Raw genomic sequence first — 12438 nt, 5'->3', positions numbered from 1 at the left:
ACATTATACTCTAAAGCATACAGAGCAGCATTTTACTCCTAATAGATTTCAGAGCAGTCTGTGCTGCATGGTGCCAACTCCTTCATGTGTCCCTGCTAGGCTGATTTACTCAAATGTAATCTAAAATAAATTTTTGGGGAAAACATCTGCAAAACAGACTGCCCTGCTTTCTTACCTGGATGTATCAAGTTTCCTGTGCCCTCCCAGGTGTCAAGCCACTCTTCTGCTGCCCTTGAATATTTTTGCCTTAGACTTCTCATTTCACTCTTACTACATTTAGTTGACTTTATGCAGTTCACAAGCATATTAGATCTAACACTCAGTAATATAAGAAATGGAAAAGAAATTTCTATGCCTTGGTTAAATAGAATTGTTGGATACTTTTATATTATGTTCTATTAGGCTTGTGAAAGCTCTGCCATATCAAAATGAATGAAATATTCATCATTGCCTTACTCAGAATATCTCTTGATTTCTTGATATAAGTGAATATTTCTTCCATCATTCCAAAAGATTTTATGTAGTAAAAGCCACAATGCATTGTATTTTAAAGCAGCATAACATTATGCCACCAGCAAAAGTAATTAATGAGTTGTCCAGTTTTTGTGACATTGTCAAAATTGTTGAATGTTTCATTTTATCATTGCCGCTCATTTTCAGAATAGAGAAAAATGGAAATAATTGACTGAGTATTTTTAACACCACTGAATGCAATAAATATATCTTTTGCAGGTTATTCATCATGTTTCCTGTCTTCCAAGTTTAAAAGTGTCAATTTAATTTCGGCCAAGAAAATTTATGCTGCAAAAATGACAACCAATGCCTTGCAAACAAACCTTCTGGAAATGTTGGCTGGTAGAAATAACTTATAGTATGTAAAAAATAGAAAAAAACATGAAGGGTTCATTTGTCCTTCATAGCCACCATGATACCTTAGAGATATGTGATGTATGTACTATAAAACAGAAAAGTTAATTTTTTGGTAAAGTAAATAGTAAAATAAAGTAAATTGCACGGCTTGGGCTTATGAAGCTCTGCAGGTGTCTCTAGCTCATGAGTGTGCCCAGGTTCCTGAGCAGGAAGGTGACCCCAACAATAGCACTAAGTAATTAACATTAATTTACAAATCCAACTAAGAGCTCCAAATATAACAAAAATACTGCAATTTTGAAGCAAATCTGAAGTAGGGATGTGGAAAAATTTATTTAATGATAATTGAACAGCTTTTTCCTTATATTAGAGTCACTTATGGCTCACCCAACATTTCATCCATCTCTATTTTGTCTCTGCTGCCTTCTCTCTGGGCTAACCCTTTACATATAGAAACATCACAGCTCATAATCAGATGCAGGTTTGGACTATCATCCTCCCTTTGCCATTCTTCCCAGGGCTGTTGTGGGAACTGAATTGGAGTTCAACATGCACTTATTATTTGACTGACTGGGATTGTATCAGACACATAATCAGAAGACAGATGCTCCCTTGTGCATTGTTGGCACCCACTCACAATACGATGAGTTTGTATTTTATTGGATGATGACTTCTCTTACTATTAAAAGCTTGGAGATAAACCTGCATGAGAGAGTTTATCCAGTTTAAAAACAATAACATTTTTTTCCTTATTTTTGTTATTTAAAATTAATGATTGTTTGCTCTTAAATCAAAACCTGCTCTTGTTTTACTTGCTCTATCCCCAAAACAATTCATCCGATGCTTAGCATTGTACCTACCTCCTATGAGCATTGTGCAAATGGAGAAGATCTTTTCAGCATCAGTATTGGCTGAAACATTTCCAAACCCAACACTTGTGAGGCTGCTGAGGGTGAAATACAGGGCAGCTATATAGGCACTTCTGATTGATGGGCCTCCTAGTGTATTATTGTCGTAGTAAGGAGACTCTATTCGTTTTCCTAGCTCATGAAGCCAACCTGGAAAACATAAAAGGAATAGTTAAGGAATACTGAAATCATGAATACTACACACTTTTTAAAATAACATGACACTATAAAATGCTTGTTCAGAAGACGCTGTATTCTACACAGGATTCCAAGAATAAAAATAAATGAAACTGCAAGAATTTATACAGCATGTAAAAGATCATTTCCCTCGATAAACGGATTTCTCCATAATATCTTTGAATTGTACATTACAAGTCTAATTAGATAATTCACAAAATCCACTAAGGGACAGAAAAGGAAAAATCATCACATAGTGACACTGCAACAAGAATGCAACATTGATTGATTTGATTCTTTACATTAATACATGCTTGGAAAGATTTCTGGGATTCTAAGATTAAAATCTTAAAGTAATAATTATGTATTGTGAACCTACTGCACGTTTATATTCACTACAGAAAAGATTCAGACGACTAAGCAGAACAGACAAAACCATTATTAATTATTAATTATAATTATAATTATTATATTAATAATAATTAATTGAGACTAAAATCAGTTTGTGTGCTCACTTTTGTGTGTTAAGCTGATGGCTTAGATGGTCAAGTATAAAAATCACAATGAAATGTTCTTAGTACTTAGGGTACTTTCAGAAGTAGTAGGGCTCTCCTTGTTCTGTGCTGGGAGCTTCAGTAATTATGTCCAGTCATGTATGCATGGAAAGACTGAATCACTTTCTGAAGCTTACTTTCTTCTCCCACTCCACTCAGCATACATTTATTTATTTGGCTGTGATGGAGCAGGTGCCAGGGAGCCTCTCCTGTACAGACTATTTGCAAAAGTAGGAGATACATTTTAATTGTCTGACTCAATGTTTCCAATTATACTCCGGAAAAGTTTGTAAATATTTACCCCTCTAAGGTGAGCTGTTTGAGTTTCTACTGCTATACCACACAGTGCAGTCCTCAACACTAGACTCCTGCACACATGCTTGCAGAGAAAGCTAAGCCAAAAAGGCTGGATAATAACAGCATAAGATCTAGCCATAGCTGGTAGCATTAATCACATTTTATATTTGTGGCTGCTAATTGCCTAAAATGAAAGAAGAGCAAAAGTTGTAACTTAACTGTTGCTGGCAATCCAGCTACAAGATAAGTAGTGTCAGCACGCACCAGTAGTAATTGCATGGGGAAGGTACAATATAAGGCTTGCATCCCATCCTCAGCCATAGCAAATAATTAGAAGTGTCTGTGCAGCACTATCTGCTGAATGCTGTGAACAGCTTATGCGTGCATACAAATAATCAATACTTTAAGGATGAATGCTGCAGAAACTTGAAGCAATTAATCAGTTTTGCAATTATTGTGGTTATATTATCAGGGTTGCATTGATGCCCTACTTTTCTGCTGGTTTAGGTCTTGCTGCTTCCTCCTGCAGTGTTATCTCACAAAAACACCATTTCTTCAACAATGATATGGTCCTTAATATAGCTGATTTCATTTCTATGCCTGCATTAAAGAATGCAAACCCATACATTAAAGAACAAAAGCTTAATACAATTCCTGATAGAGAGAAGATGGAGTTAATAAGTCTGTCTAAACTTGATATACAAAACTCCCATTGTACATTTCAGCCAGCAGTAGGTTTGAAAGCCTAAAATACAATTCCTCAGGAAAACATCTGCAAACCAGCCTTTTTTGCTTTCCTACCTGGATATATCTTATCAGACATATAGAGCATATGAACAATCACAAAATTGTCAAAAAATTAAATAAATTATTTAAAATAACTGTGGCTGATGTGTGGATACTAAAATAATGTCCCTTTGGAGAAAATCTCTCTTCTGGGAATGTTGTAAAAGTTCCCAGTGCTTGGCCTCTGTACTCCTATTCTTCTGTCCTTTGCTATCACTTTCACTGAAGATTCATACTGCAGCTAATTTAAAGTTTCTTCACCTCATTTTTAGCAATCAAAAAATAAACAAGCCCCAAACTGAAAAAAATAAGCTGAAAAAATATCCTTTGAACTGGAGCACATTCAGCTGTTTGATATAAAGAGATCATAAATTTTAAAACAGAAGTCTGTATATTTTATGCCTGCAAATCTAAGTTTAAGCAAATGGTTTGGAGTCATTAAAGAAAAAGTAGATGAAAAATTAGGTCCTTTTTCACTGGAATACATTTTATAATGAAAGTCAACATATGCCCTGAGAGCTATGTTAACTCCCACTGCAACAGTCCCAGTTCACTATTGGCAGCTTCTCACTTCAAACCCACAGTCAGGCAACAAGTTGATGCAGGTGTGTATGGGAAATGATACCAGCTCTTCAATAGGAAGCAGTACACTCAGATCTACAAAAGATCTTCTCATATTTCAATTGGGAAAGAATGGGCAAAGCCTGTTGCAAGGATCCCACTGATGCCAAAATTTTAGCATATATATCTACTCTTCCATGAAATACTAACTTGCTCAAAATGGACCTTAGGACAGAGCACTTGTGAAAATAGAACAAGCAAGTAAATTCCCTATTTGTAAAAGCTCTTGTGGTATCAATATCTGATTTTTATTTTTTTTTTTGTCCCAATCACCTTCATCAGCTATCTATGTTACTTCTTCAGAATGCATTTCTTTGTGCCATAGTTGAAGACAATTTAAAAAGAGGAAAACAGAACTAATATTGTATTCGAAATAAGACAATACTGTTGTTTTATATTTTTATATAACACTATCATTTTTACTATCATTTTTATGAGTTAATGTATTCCTACCTCCTTGAACCCTAGTTGTCATTTGACATTAAGACATTAGCTTTGCTATTTAAATTGCTTTCAATGAAATTTCCATAGTTGATCTGTCTCTTACTAACTAGTACAATGCATTGAAAATAAAAAGTTGTATAAACCCAAATTATTTTACTTCTTGAGCGTGCATGACTCTGAATTATTAAAAAAACACTGCCTCTGCTCTTATAACTCATTTAAAGTATTCTTCTAAATGTCCTTAAAGCTTTTTTTAATCCTGCCTAGCCAAAATATTTTTGTCAACAGCACCATTCACGTTTTTTTCTAGACTACTAATACATTATACAGTAGCAATCAAAGTACTTAATCCCATGGAACACAGCTGTTATCCTTTCATTGTCACAAAACCTATAATTTCTTTGCAGGTTTGATCTGTTATGAAATTTTGCTTGTCATATTAAGAGAGGCACACAAGTACTGGAGCAGATGGTTTTAGGATTAAAGACCCAAAGAGATGACAGGAGTAATCATACTTCCAACCACGCTTTTCTTCACATTTGAAATAGAAAAGCCCACCATCCAGAAAGTGTCATACACATGCAACTTCTAGACCGTGAAACATCTACGATATATAGTTGCACAGTAGGGGACAAGCATGGGACATGAGTTCTTTCTTTTTTCAAAATAAATACCTTAATGTGCACCTACATGGCATTTCAGCTGCCTCAGGCTACAAAAGACCAAATCTAGCCCAGAGGTTGTGTTTGAAGAAAGGATCTAGCTGGCTTTCAAAAACAAATAAAAGTTTAGTGGCAGTACATGAGAGAGAGACTTGGAAGACTTCTATATCAATACAATACACATAACCATAACAATTCCATGACAATGAGGAACTGTTAGGAATAATCTACTACCTTTGGTCTTTGTTAACACACTTTCCTACATAAAACAGAAATTTAAAATAAGAAAGAAAACAAATGTGATAAACCAAATACATTGACAATTTTCTCAAGAACCTCTGCCTAGAATTATTAAAGTAATTCCAAAAGGAATTTCATAATTTCTTTTCTTATTTTTATTTCATTATAAAATACAAACCTTGGAGTCATATTCCTTATTGCAATATGTTTAATTATTTTTTCTTACATTAGAAAAATATATGACACATGTATGAGGAACTTATAATGTGAGTTGCCAGAGGAACACCGGTTGCAGTCAAATCCTCACTACAGTCAATCCTCATACAGTCAAATTTTGTGGAGGGATATCCTTGACATGAAATAGGAAGAAATTAGATTTAACCTGAACAGTATAAAACAGTTTTATCTTAACTGCCTGTGGCTGGATTACTTGTGGTAGGAGCATGCAGGACAACTCAAGGCTGCTCTCTTCGATTCTGGGATGAGAGCCCAAGTACATGATGTGCTGCCTTGCATGTGCCATCCCTGGAAGAATTATGGAGATTAATGCTTCAGATCAAAGCAAGGCAAATATATCTGCCCTCCACAGTCTGTAGTATCACCTTTATCTTTCCTCTGTGAAACTTTAACAATATAGTTTTAAAATCTAATTTATGCCTGTTTAAACCTTTTCCACAGTATTGCTTTGTCTGAGTCATAATACCAATCTGGTGCATTCATTGTACATATTTCTCCAGATAATGAAGTGTTAACTATGTCAACTTTGTACAAGCAGATTATACTCAGCCTCTGAGCTCAGTGGACATTTAACTGCCAACAGAAAAAGGATATTACAGAATCTGTAGAATATTTGTATACAAAAGTTTTGCTTGATGAATGCTGACATTACAGATGGTAAAAAAACACACCAAAAATACTTCTAATGTGTAATCAAAGGGGAAAAAAATGTTCCCCTTTCTATCAAGTATGCCATTAAATAGATAAAATCCTTGGAGGGGAGTGATAAAAAGAAATTTATAAGAAGATTTTATGCTTCTGATCTGAGATGTTCATCTCTTTAAGTCCTAGTGCATAAATCAAAATAAAGCCTGCATTCATGTTAGTGCTGCATATTTATGTCACTATGTGAAATTATTAACAGCATATTCTGGGGATTTCTCAAATGATGGCAATGAAAACAAATGTAACATTTTGAAAAGAAAAACAGTTGAGTTTCAAAACCATGCCTTTCTTAGAAACAAAACTTGAGATATTTTCTCTCTAAAATTATTTGTGAGCATTAATGAGCAGTAAATTTTGAGATTATTGTCATATACTAGAAGTTAAGTGGACAGTAGGAGTGGATAGATTCAATAAAAATGCCATTTGTTCTGAGTTGCAGAGACACTGGACAGAATTTTTATTGCATCTTTACTAAATTAACAAATGAAGGAAGATTTCCACAAGCCAAATCCAAGACACAAAGATGATCCTAACAATACTGCTATATGGATATATCTTTGCCTCTTGCATCTTTATTAAGGACCAAAAATTTGAAGATGTAGCTAAAATCATAATACTCTCTTGGACTTTGGGAATTCTATCATTGATTTCTGGGGAAATCTGATAGCAGTCTTTCAGTATATAAAAGGGAGCTATAGGAAGGAAGGGAACAGACTCTATAACAGGGTCTGTTGTGATAAGACAAGGGGAAATGGTTTCAAACTAAAAGAGGAATCTAGGATATAAGGAAGAAGTTTTTTACAATAAGGGTGGTGAGGCAGTGGAGCAGGTTGCCGAAGAGGTGGTGGAAGCCCCATCTTTGGAGACATTCAAGGTCAGGCTGGACAGGGCTTTGAGCAATCTGATCTAGCTGTAGGTCCCCTGTTCATTGCAGGGGAGGTAGACTAGATGACCTCTATGGATCCTTTCCAATTCAAATGATTCTATGACTCTATGATACAAGCATCTGCAACGTCATCAAGAGCAAATTTTGAATTTGGACATCAGGCAATCAGAATAGAAAAACAAAGATAAAATTTGAGGATTCATGCAAGCCCTATTGCTCCATAAGGCTTCGGCAATAGTGATATACCAACTTCTGTATTCAAAATCGTGTAAGCGGAGGTTGTCTTCCTTGGAATGCCTGCCTCAAATGATGAAATAATCTTTGTAGATTCACTGACCGATGTTCTTGGACTCTGACCTAGAGGAAAATATCTCTTTCCCTAGAACTTAACGGAAAGTTTTTAACCTAACTATCTGGATATGTACAATGAGATGCTTTAGATTTATAATAACCATGGAATTTTCCAAACTAAATGCATAATTCCTCTGATAACAGCATTTTTAGATATAGCTTTAAGCTTTTTCAGTTATTGAAAATAAATTTAATTTGAAGAGTGGCATCCTATGTAATGCTTCTGTAAGGCTAATACCCTTTGTAAATAAACAGGTTGTATTTCTAATTGAATATATACTTAGAAGCTATTGTATAAATAATTACATACTGTAAAACTTTAACTCATGCAACTTGAAAAAGTCCTAACAAGATATTGACCCACTGTACTCAGAGAAAATGAAGTTTTCATGGCACAATAAATATTTAATGAACTCAGTAGTTTTAGATAGAAGAGCTGCTCAATCAAGGGATAAATAGAGGAAAGAAACCTCTAAAATCTAATTGTAACATTGTTAATAGCAACAAAAACACAGCTGAGCCCACAGAAGCGCCAAAAAGCTGACAATTAAGTTTTAATTATTTGACAAACTCCTGCTCTAAATTGACTGTGAGACGACTGCAAATATTGCTTATAATAAGAAAGCAAAATTTCTATATTCTCATGTTAAAATTGATGTACCTTTGGGGATACTGAAAACATTCCTTGGTGGGAAGCATTAAATCTTCTGTCATCAGCAACGTATGGTTCATTAAATAATTTATATTTTCATTTAGGAAGGTCAGAAGTGCAAGGAGAGATACTTTTCATCCTAGAAGGAGCTTATAATTCATCCTAGTTAGTGAAAGTATCAAATTTATGGATTACACATCATTTCCAAAGTCTCTCTGGTTGTCTTCAGGACATGTCTGTGGCTTGTGGCTTAGGCACTGGAATGGACTGCCAAGGGGGGTGGTGGAGTCACTGACCCTGGGGGTGTTCAAGGAAAGGCTGAATGTTGTGTTGAGGGACATGGTTTAGTGGGAGCTATTGGGAATAGGTGAACGGTTGGACTGGATGTTCTTTTAGATCTTTTCCAACCTTGGTGATTCTATGATTCTATGATTGTCATCGACAGTGAACATGCCTGATGTGAAATATTTGTAACAGTAGCATTTTATTAGAAAGCAATTAGAAAGATATCTTTTAAACAATATTTGGTTAGTTACAAGCAAGAAGGGTAGAGTTCTGTAGCACTTCCACCTAATGTAAACACTGCACAAAGCACAGTGTACCTGGTTTACCAACAACACATTTCAAGACTTAGATTCTTCCCAGAATCTAATCACATTCATGCATTAAATATTTGCATTACGAGATGTAATCATAACTTATTTTTTCTGTGAAATAATGCTTAGTTCTTTCACTGTTTCTGGACTTCTTGACTTGACAAACCCCCTGAGGATGACTCCAGACACAGTTCAACAGACAGAGAACCAGATATTTCTTACTGTGCTAGTTAGTTGGATGAATTAGCTACTTCCATTTCTCCTTCATTATGAGGCTAAAAGCTCTCTTGCTAAAGAATTAATTTCATATCAACTACTGTAGTATATTCTGGTGAAAGAAGAAAGAAGAAATGGAAGTGGGATGGGAGGAGTCATGTTCCTTTGAGTGGAGCTCTGAGACAGCCTCTAGAAAGTTAGCTCTGCATGAGGTTAAAAAGGTTAAAATTGGAGTTTTCCTCCAGGATCATTTATGAAGTGGGACAGAAAATAAATGGCTGAATTACCCTTGTTTGCTGGGCTGGCCTGAAGCTAGCTGTGTAGGATTTGGATAACTTGACCCTCTTAAATCCCAATCTTGCTACCACTATGCTGGAGATTGTGTTTCTGAGGTATGAAGCTGATGTTCTGTAGCTGACTAAACAATTCAGAGCTCTTTTTTTCATACTGATGGGGAAGTCTCCAATGCAAGTTTACTACAGTCTCATATTTTAACACAGTAATTATTTCAATTAAAATAGAGATGTATTTATTCCCAGATTGAAAGCTAACTCCAGTGGTTCTGCTTTAGGAGCTAACTCAGCAAATTTACAAGGAATACGTTTGCCATGATATTTTATGATAATTATCTAAACATGCTTACTGTCGCATACAAGTTCCAGCATAAATGATGTGTGCACCTGCATTACTGTAGAACTAGGTCATAAGTTGTTCAGTTTCATATATCAAGTAGATAAATGTTGAAAAGAAACATCCCTGAAACTCTTTTTCTCTAAGTATGCACAGATCTTCTCAACAGTAATTTGTCAGATGGCTATTTGTGGATACATGGGAGATTTAGTCCTTCTTGCTTCTGCAAGCAGGCAGTTTTTTTCTGTTCCACACTTAATTGAAAAGACTAGGCAGGGATATTTACAATATCCACTTTTATTACTGTGTCAGTTAATACATAAAAACTACTGTATGAAATTAAATATTTTAATGATTTTCTTTCTTTCTTTATTATTTTTTTTTACCAGCAAAGAAATTTATGAACAGCTCTAATGCCATGTAATTATTATTATTGTTATTGTTTACCAAGGACAAAAAAAGTTGTCTTTTTTTAAAAAAAAAAAAAACTAAAATAAATCAACAATGTAAATAAATTAACTGCTTTTTGACATCTCATATAATGTTAATTGTTTTTTAAAGTACAGGTAAAATATACAAGGATAAACACATAGCTAGTTTAAGAAATAAAAGTACAAACATATTGTTGGAAATATAAAAATCATTTGTAAATCCTCTACTTTAGGGAGATGCCACTTATCAGAGTCTCAACGCTTAATATTGCTGCTCCTTAGGCAAACTAGCTGTTACTGTCCTTTTCTAGGCTATCAAATGCCTTGCAGCTAAACTTGGAATTAGAAATGTTAGCGCATCTAGTCCACTCAGTGAAAAGAGCATGTCTATCTATGTCCTCTTCGCTTCTCTGTGCTCCATCAGTCTGTACCCATCTGTTAGAGCTTTTCTTATCTCAAATTTGGAATTTAATAACCTTTTGGGCAAGAACAGCCTTATTATTCTGTGTTAATTGAGCAATGGAGACAAGAGGGTCCTGACCCCTAACTAGTATCCCAGCTGCAGTAATGGCTTTTTTTTTAAGCTGTCAGCTTACATGTTAGAGACCTGCTTTCAGTACAATTGCCTCAATAGAGATCAATAAAGCATTATAATTCATTTTCCTAAATTGAAGACGTCTGTATTTATTCTAGATACAGCTATATATTTTTTCCCTTTCTTAGAGCCATTTCTTCAAATTTAGAAAGGACCATAGATCCAAAATCACAGATTCTGTTATCACTGACAACAAAATATCAAAATAACAATAATCAAAAACATAATTAAGCAGACCTAAAAAGAGTTTAACATCAAACATTCAGGTTCAGAGGTGACAGATTGAAATGAGTTGATTGGAGCTGGTGAATGACGCCCTGGGAATTCAGTCAGAAGTTCATTCCTCCCCTGCAAGGATTCATAAATCTTCACATCCATTTCTAACCCGATGAATGTGTGCTGAGGACCCAGGCTGAATCTTGCTGCCTGCCTGCCAGTGCAATTGTAGCTGCCAGCTGCAGTTGTTCCTAGGACTGCAGCTGTAGCTCAGTCTTAGCCCTTAATGAATAAAATACTCATCACAATGACTAGATGTTGTTTTGTCATAGCTCCAGACTCAAATAGATAAATCAAGAAACCAGAAGCATGTACACTCATCAGCATGCATGGGCTACTTACATTACTTGGGTCTGAAAAACAAGAATTCCTTAGCAATATAAATTCTTCCTGTGTCTTTCCTGTGCTAGCTGACACATCTGACAGCCTCAGTACACAGTGATTTGTCATCACACGGAATCTCAGCTGTCATAGATTTTTAGGATTGAGCTGCTCTGAACCACCTATCTGCACCCTGTGGGCATTCTTCAAACACCTTGCCCTGCACCAACATCTCCTACAGGACTTGCTGGGGAGGGTAGGTAAGAATTTATCTTCTTTCTCTCTCATCCACCACTGTACAGCTCTAGCCAATTTTATAGCAAAAGACAGAGTATGTAGACTATCATTTCACCTAATACCTCAGTGGTAAAAAGAATCATAAAAGACTTAAGATTTCTGTTCTCAGCATAGGAGAGTACAACCTTCATCTCTGTCTTCACGTGAGTCCTGGAGACCCTTGACAGAGACTCCAGGTGTTGGAATCCTCTGTTGAAATCATATCAGTTTGTAAAGAAAATAACAAGAAGTATCAAGAAAGAGAGCTGCCTAGGAAGAACAAAAAGTGGAGAAACCTGTACACCAGGATATGGAGCTCTCTTTAAAAGATTTGCTTTGTATCTGCATCTTCTATACCCTACACACATGTTCCAATGTCTGAACTCCATGCTAAAGAAAAGTACAATTCAGCAACTGTCTCTCTTCCTCCTGTGGCTAAAAGAAATCAGTGGATTCTGCTTTGTTTTTCACCAGAAATACCTGCTTCAGGTTTTCAGGTCTGCGTACTAGATCAAGACAATCCCAAGTTGCTAGTATAGAGTGAGAGGATTGCATGAAGTGCTGCAAACAGCAGCAATCCTCACTACTACAGGTGCAACACTGAACAAACACAAGTAAACTATCAGGATGCTCAACACTTCCACATTTACCAGTTTGGATCAATGCTATTTGAGGAATTTATACAATAAATTCCATTATGTGGTACA

The 12438-nt window shown here is 35.5% G+C and overlaps 1 protein-coding gene across 1 annotated transcript in view; it reads right to left on the bottom strand.

The window, feature by feature from the left end:
• Positions 1-12438, bottom strand: part of KCNH8 (potassium voltage-gated channel subfamily H member 8) — a 99223-nt gene that overhangs the window by 39233 nt on the left and 47552 nt on the right. The window contains exon 7 of the mRNA XM_052692225.1: positions 1731-1928. Within this exon, the coding sequence (XP_052548185.1) occupies positions 1731-1928 (198 nt within the window). The remainder of the gene's footprint in view (positions 1-1730; positions 1929-12438) is intronic.

The sequence above is a fragment of the Tympanuchus pallidicinctus genome, unplaced genomic scaffold (assembly GCF_026119805.1).
Source record: "Tympanuchus pallidicinctus isolate F22 unplaced genomic scaffold, pur_lepc_1.0 scaffold3, whole genome shotgun sequence".
In the NCBI taxonomy this organism is placed as follows: Eukaryota; Metazoa; Chordata; class Aves; order Galliformes; family Phasianidae; genus Tympanuchus; species Tympanuchus pallidicinctus.
This window is presented reverse-complemented; position numbering and strand designations above follow the sequence as displayed.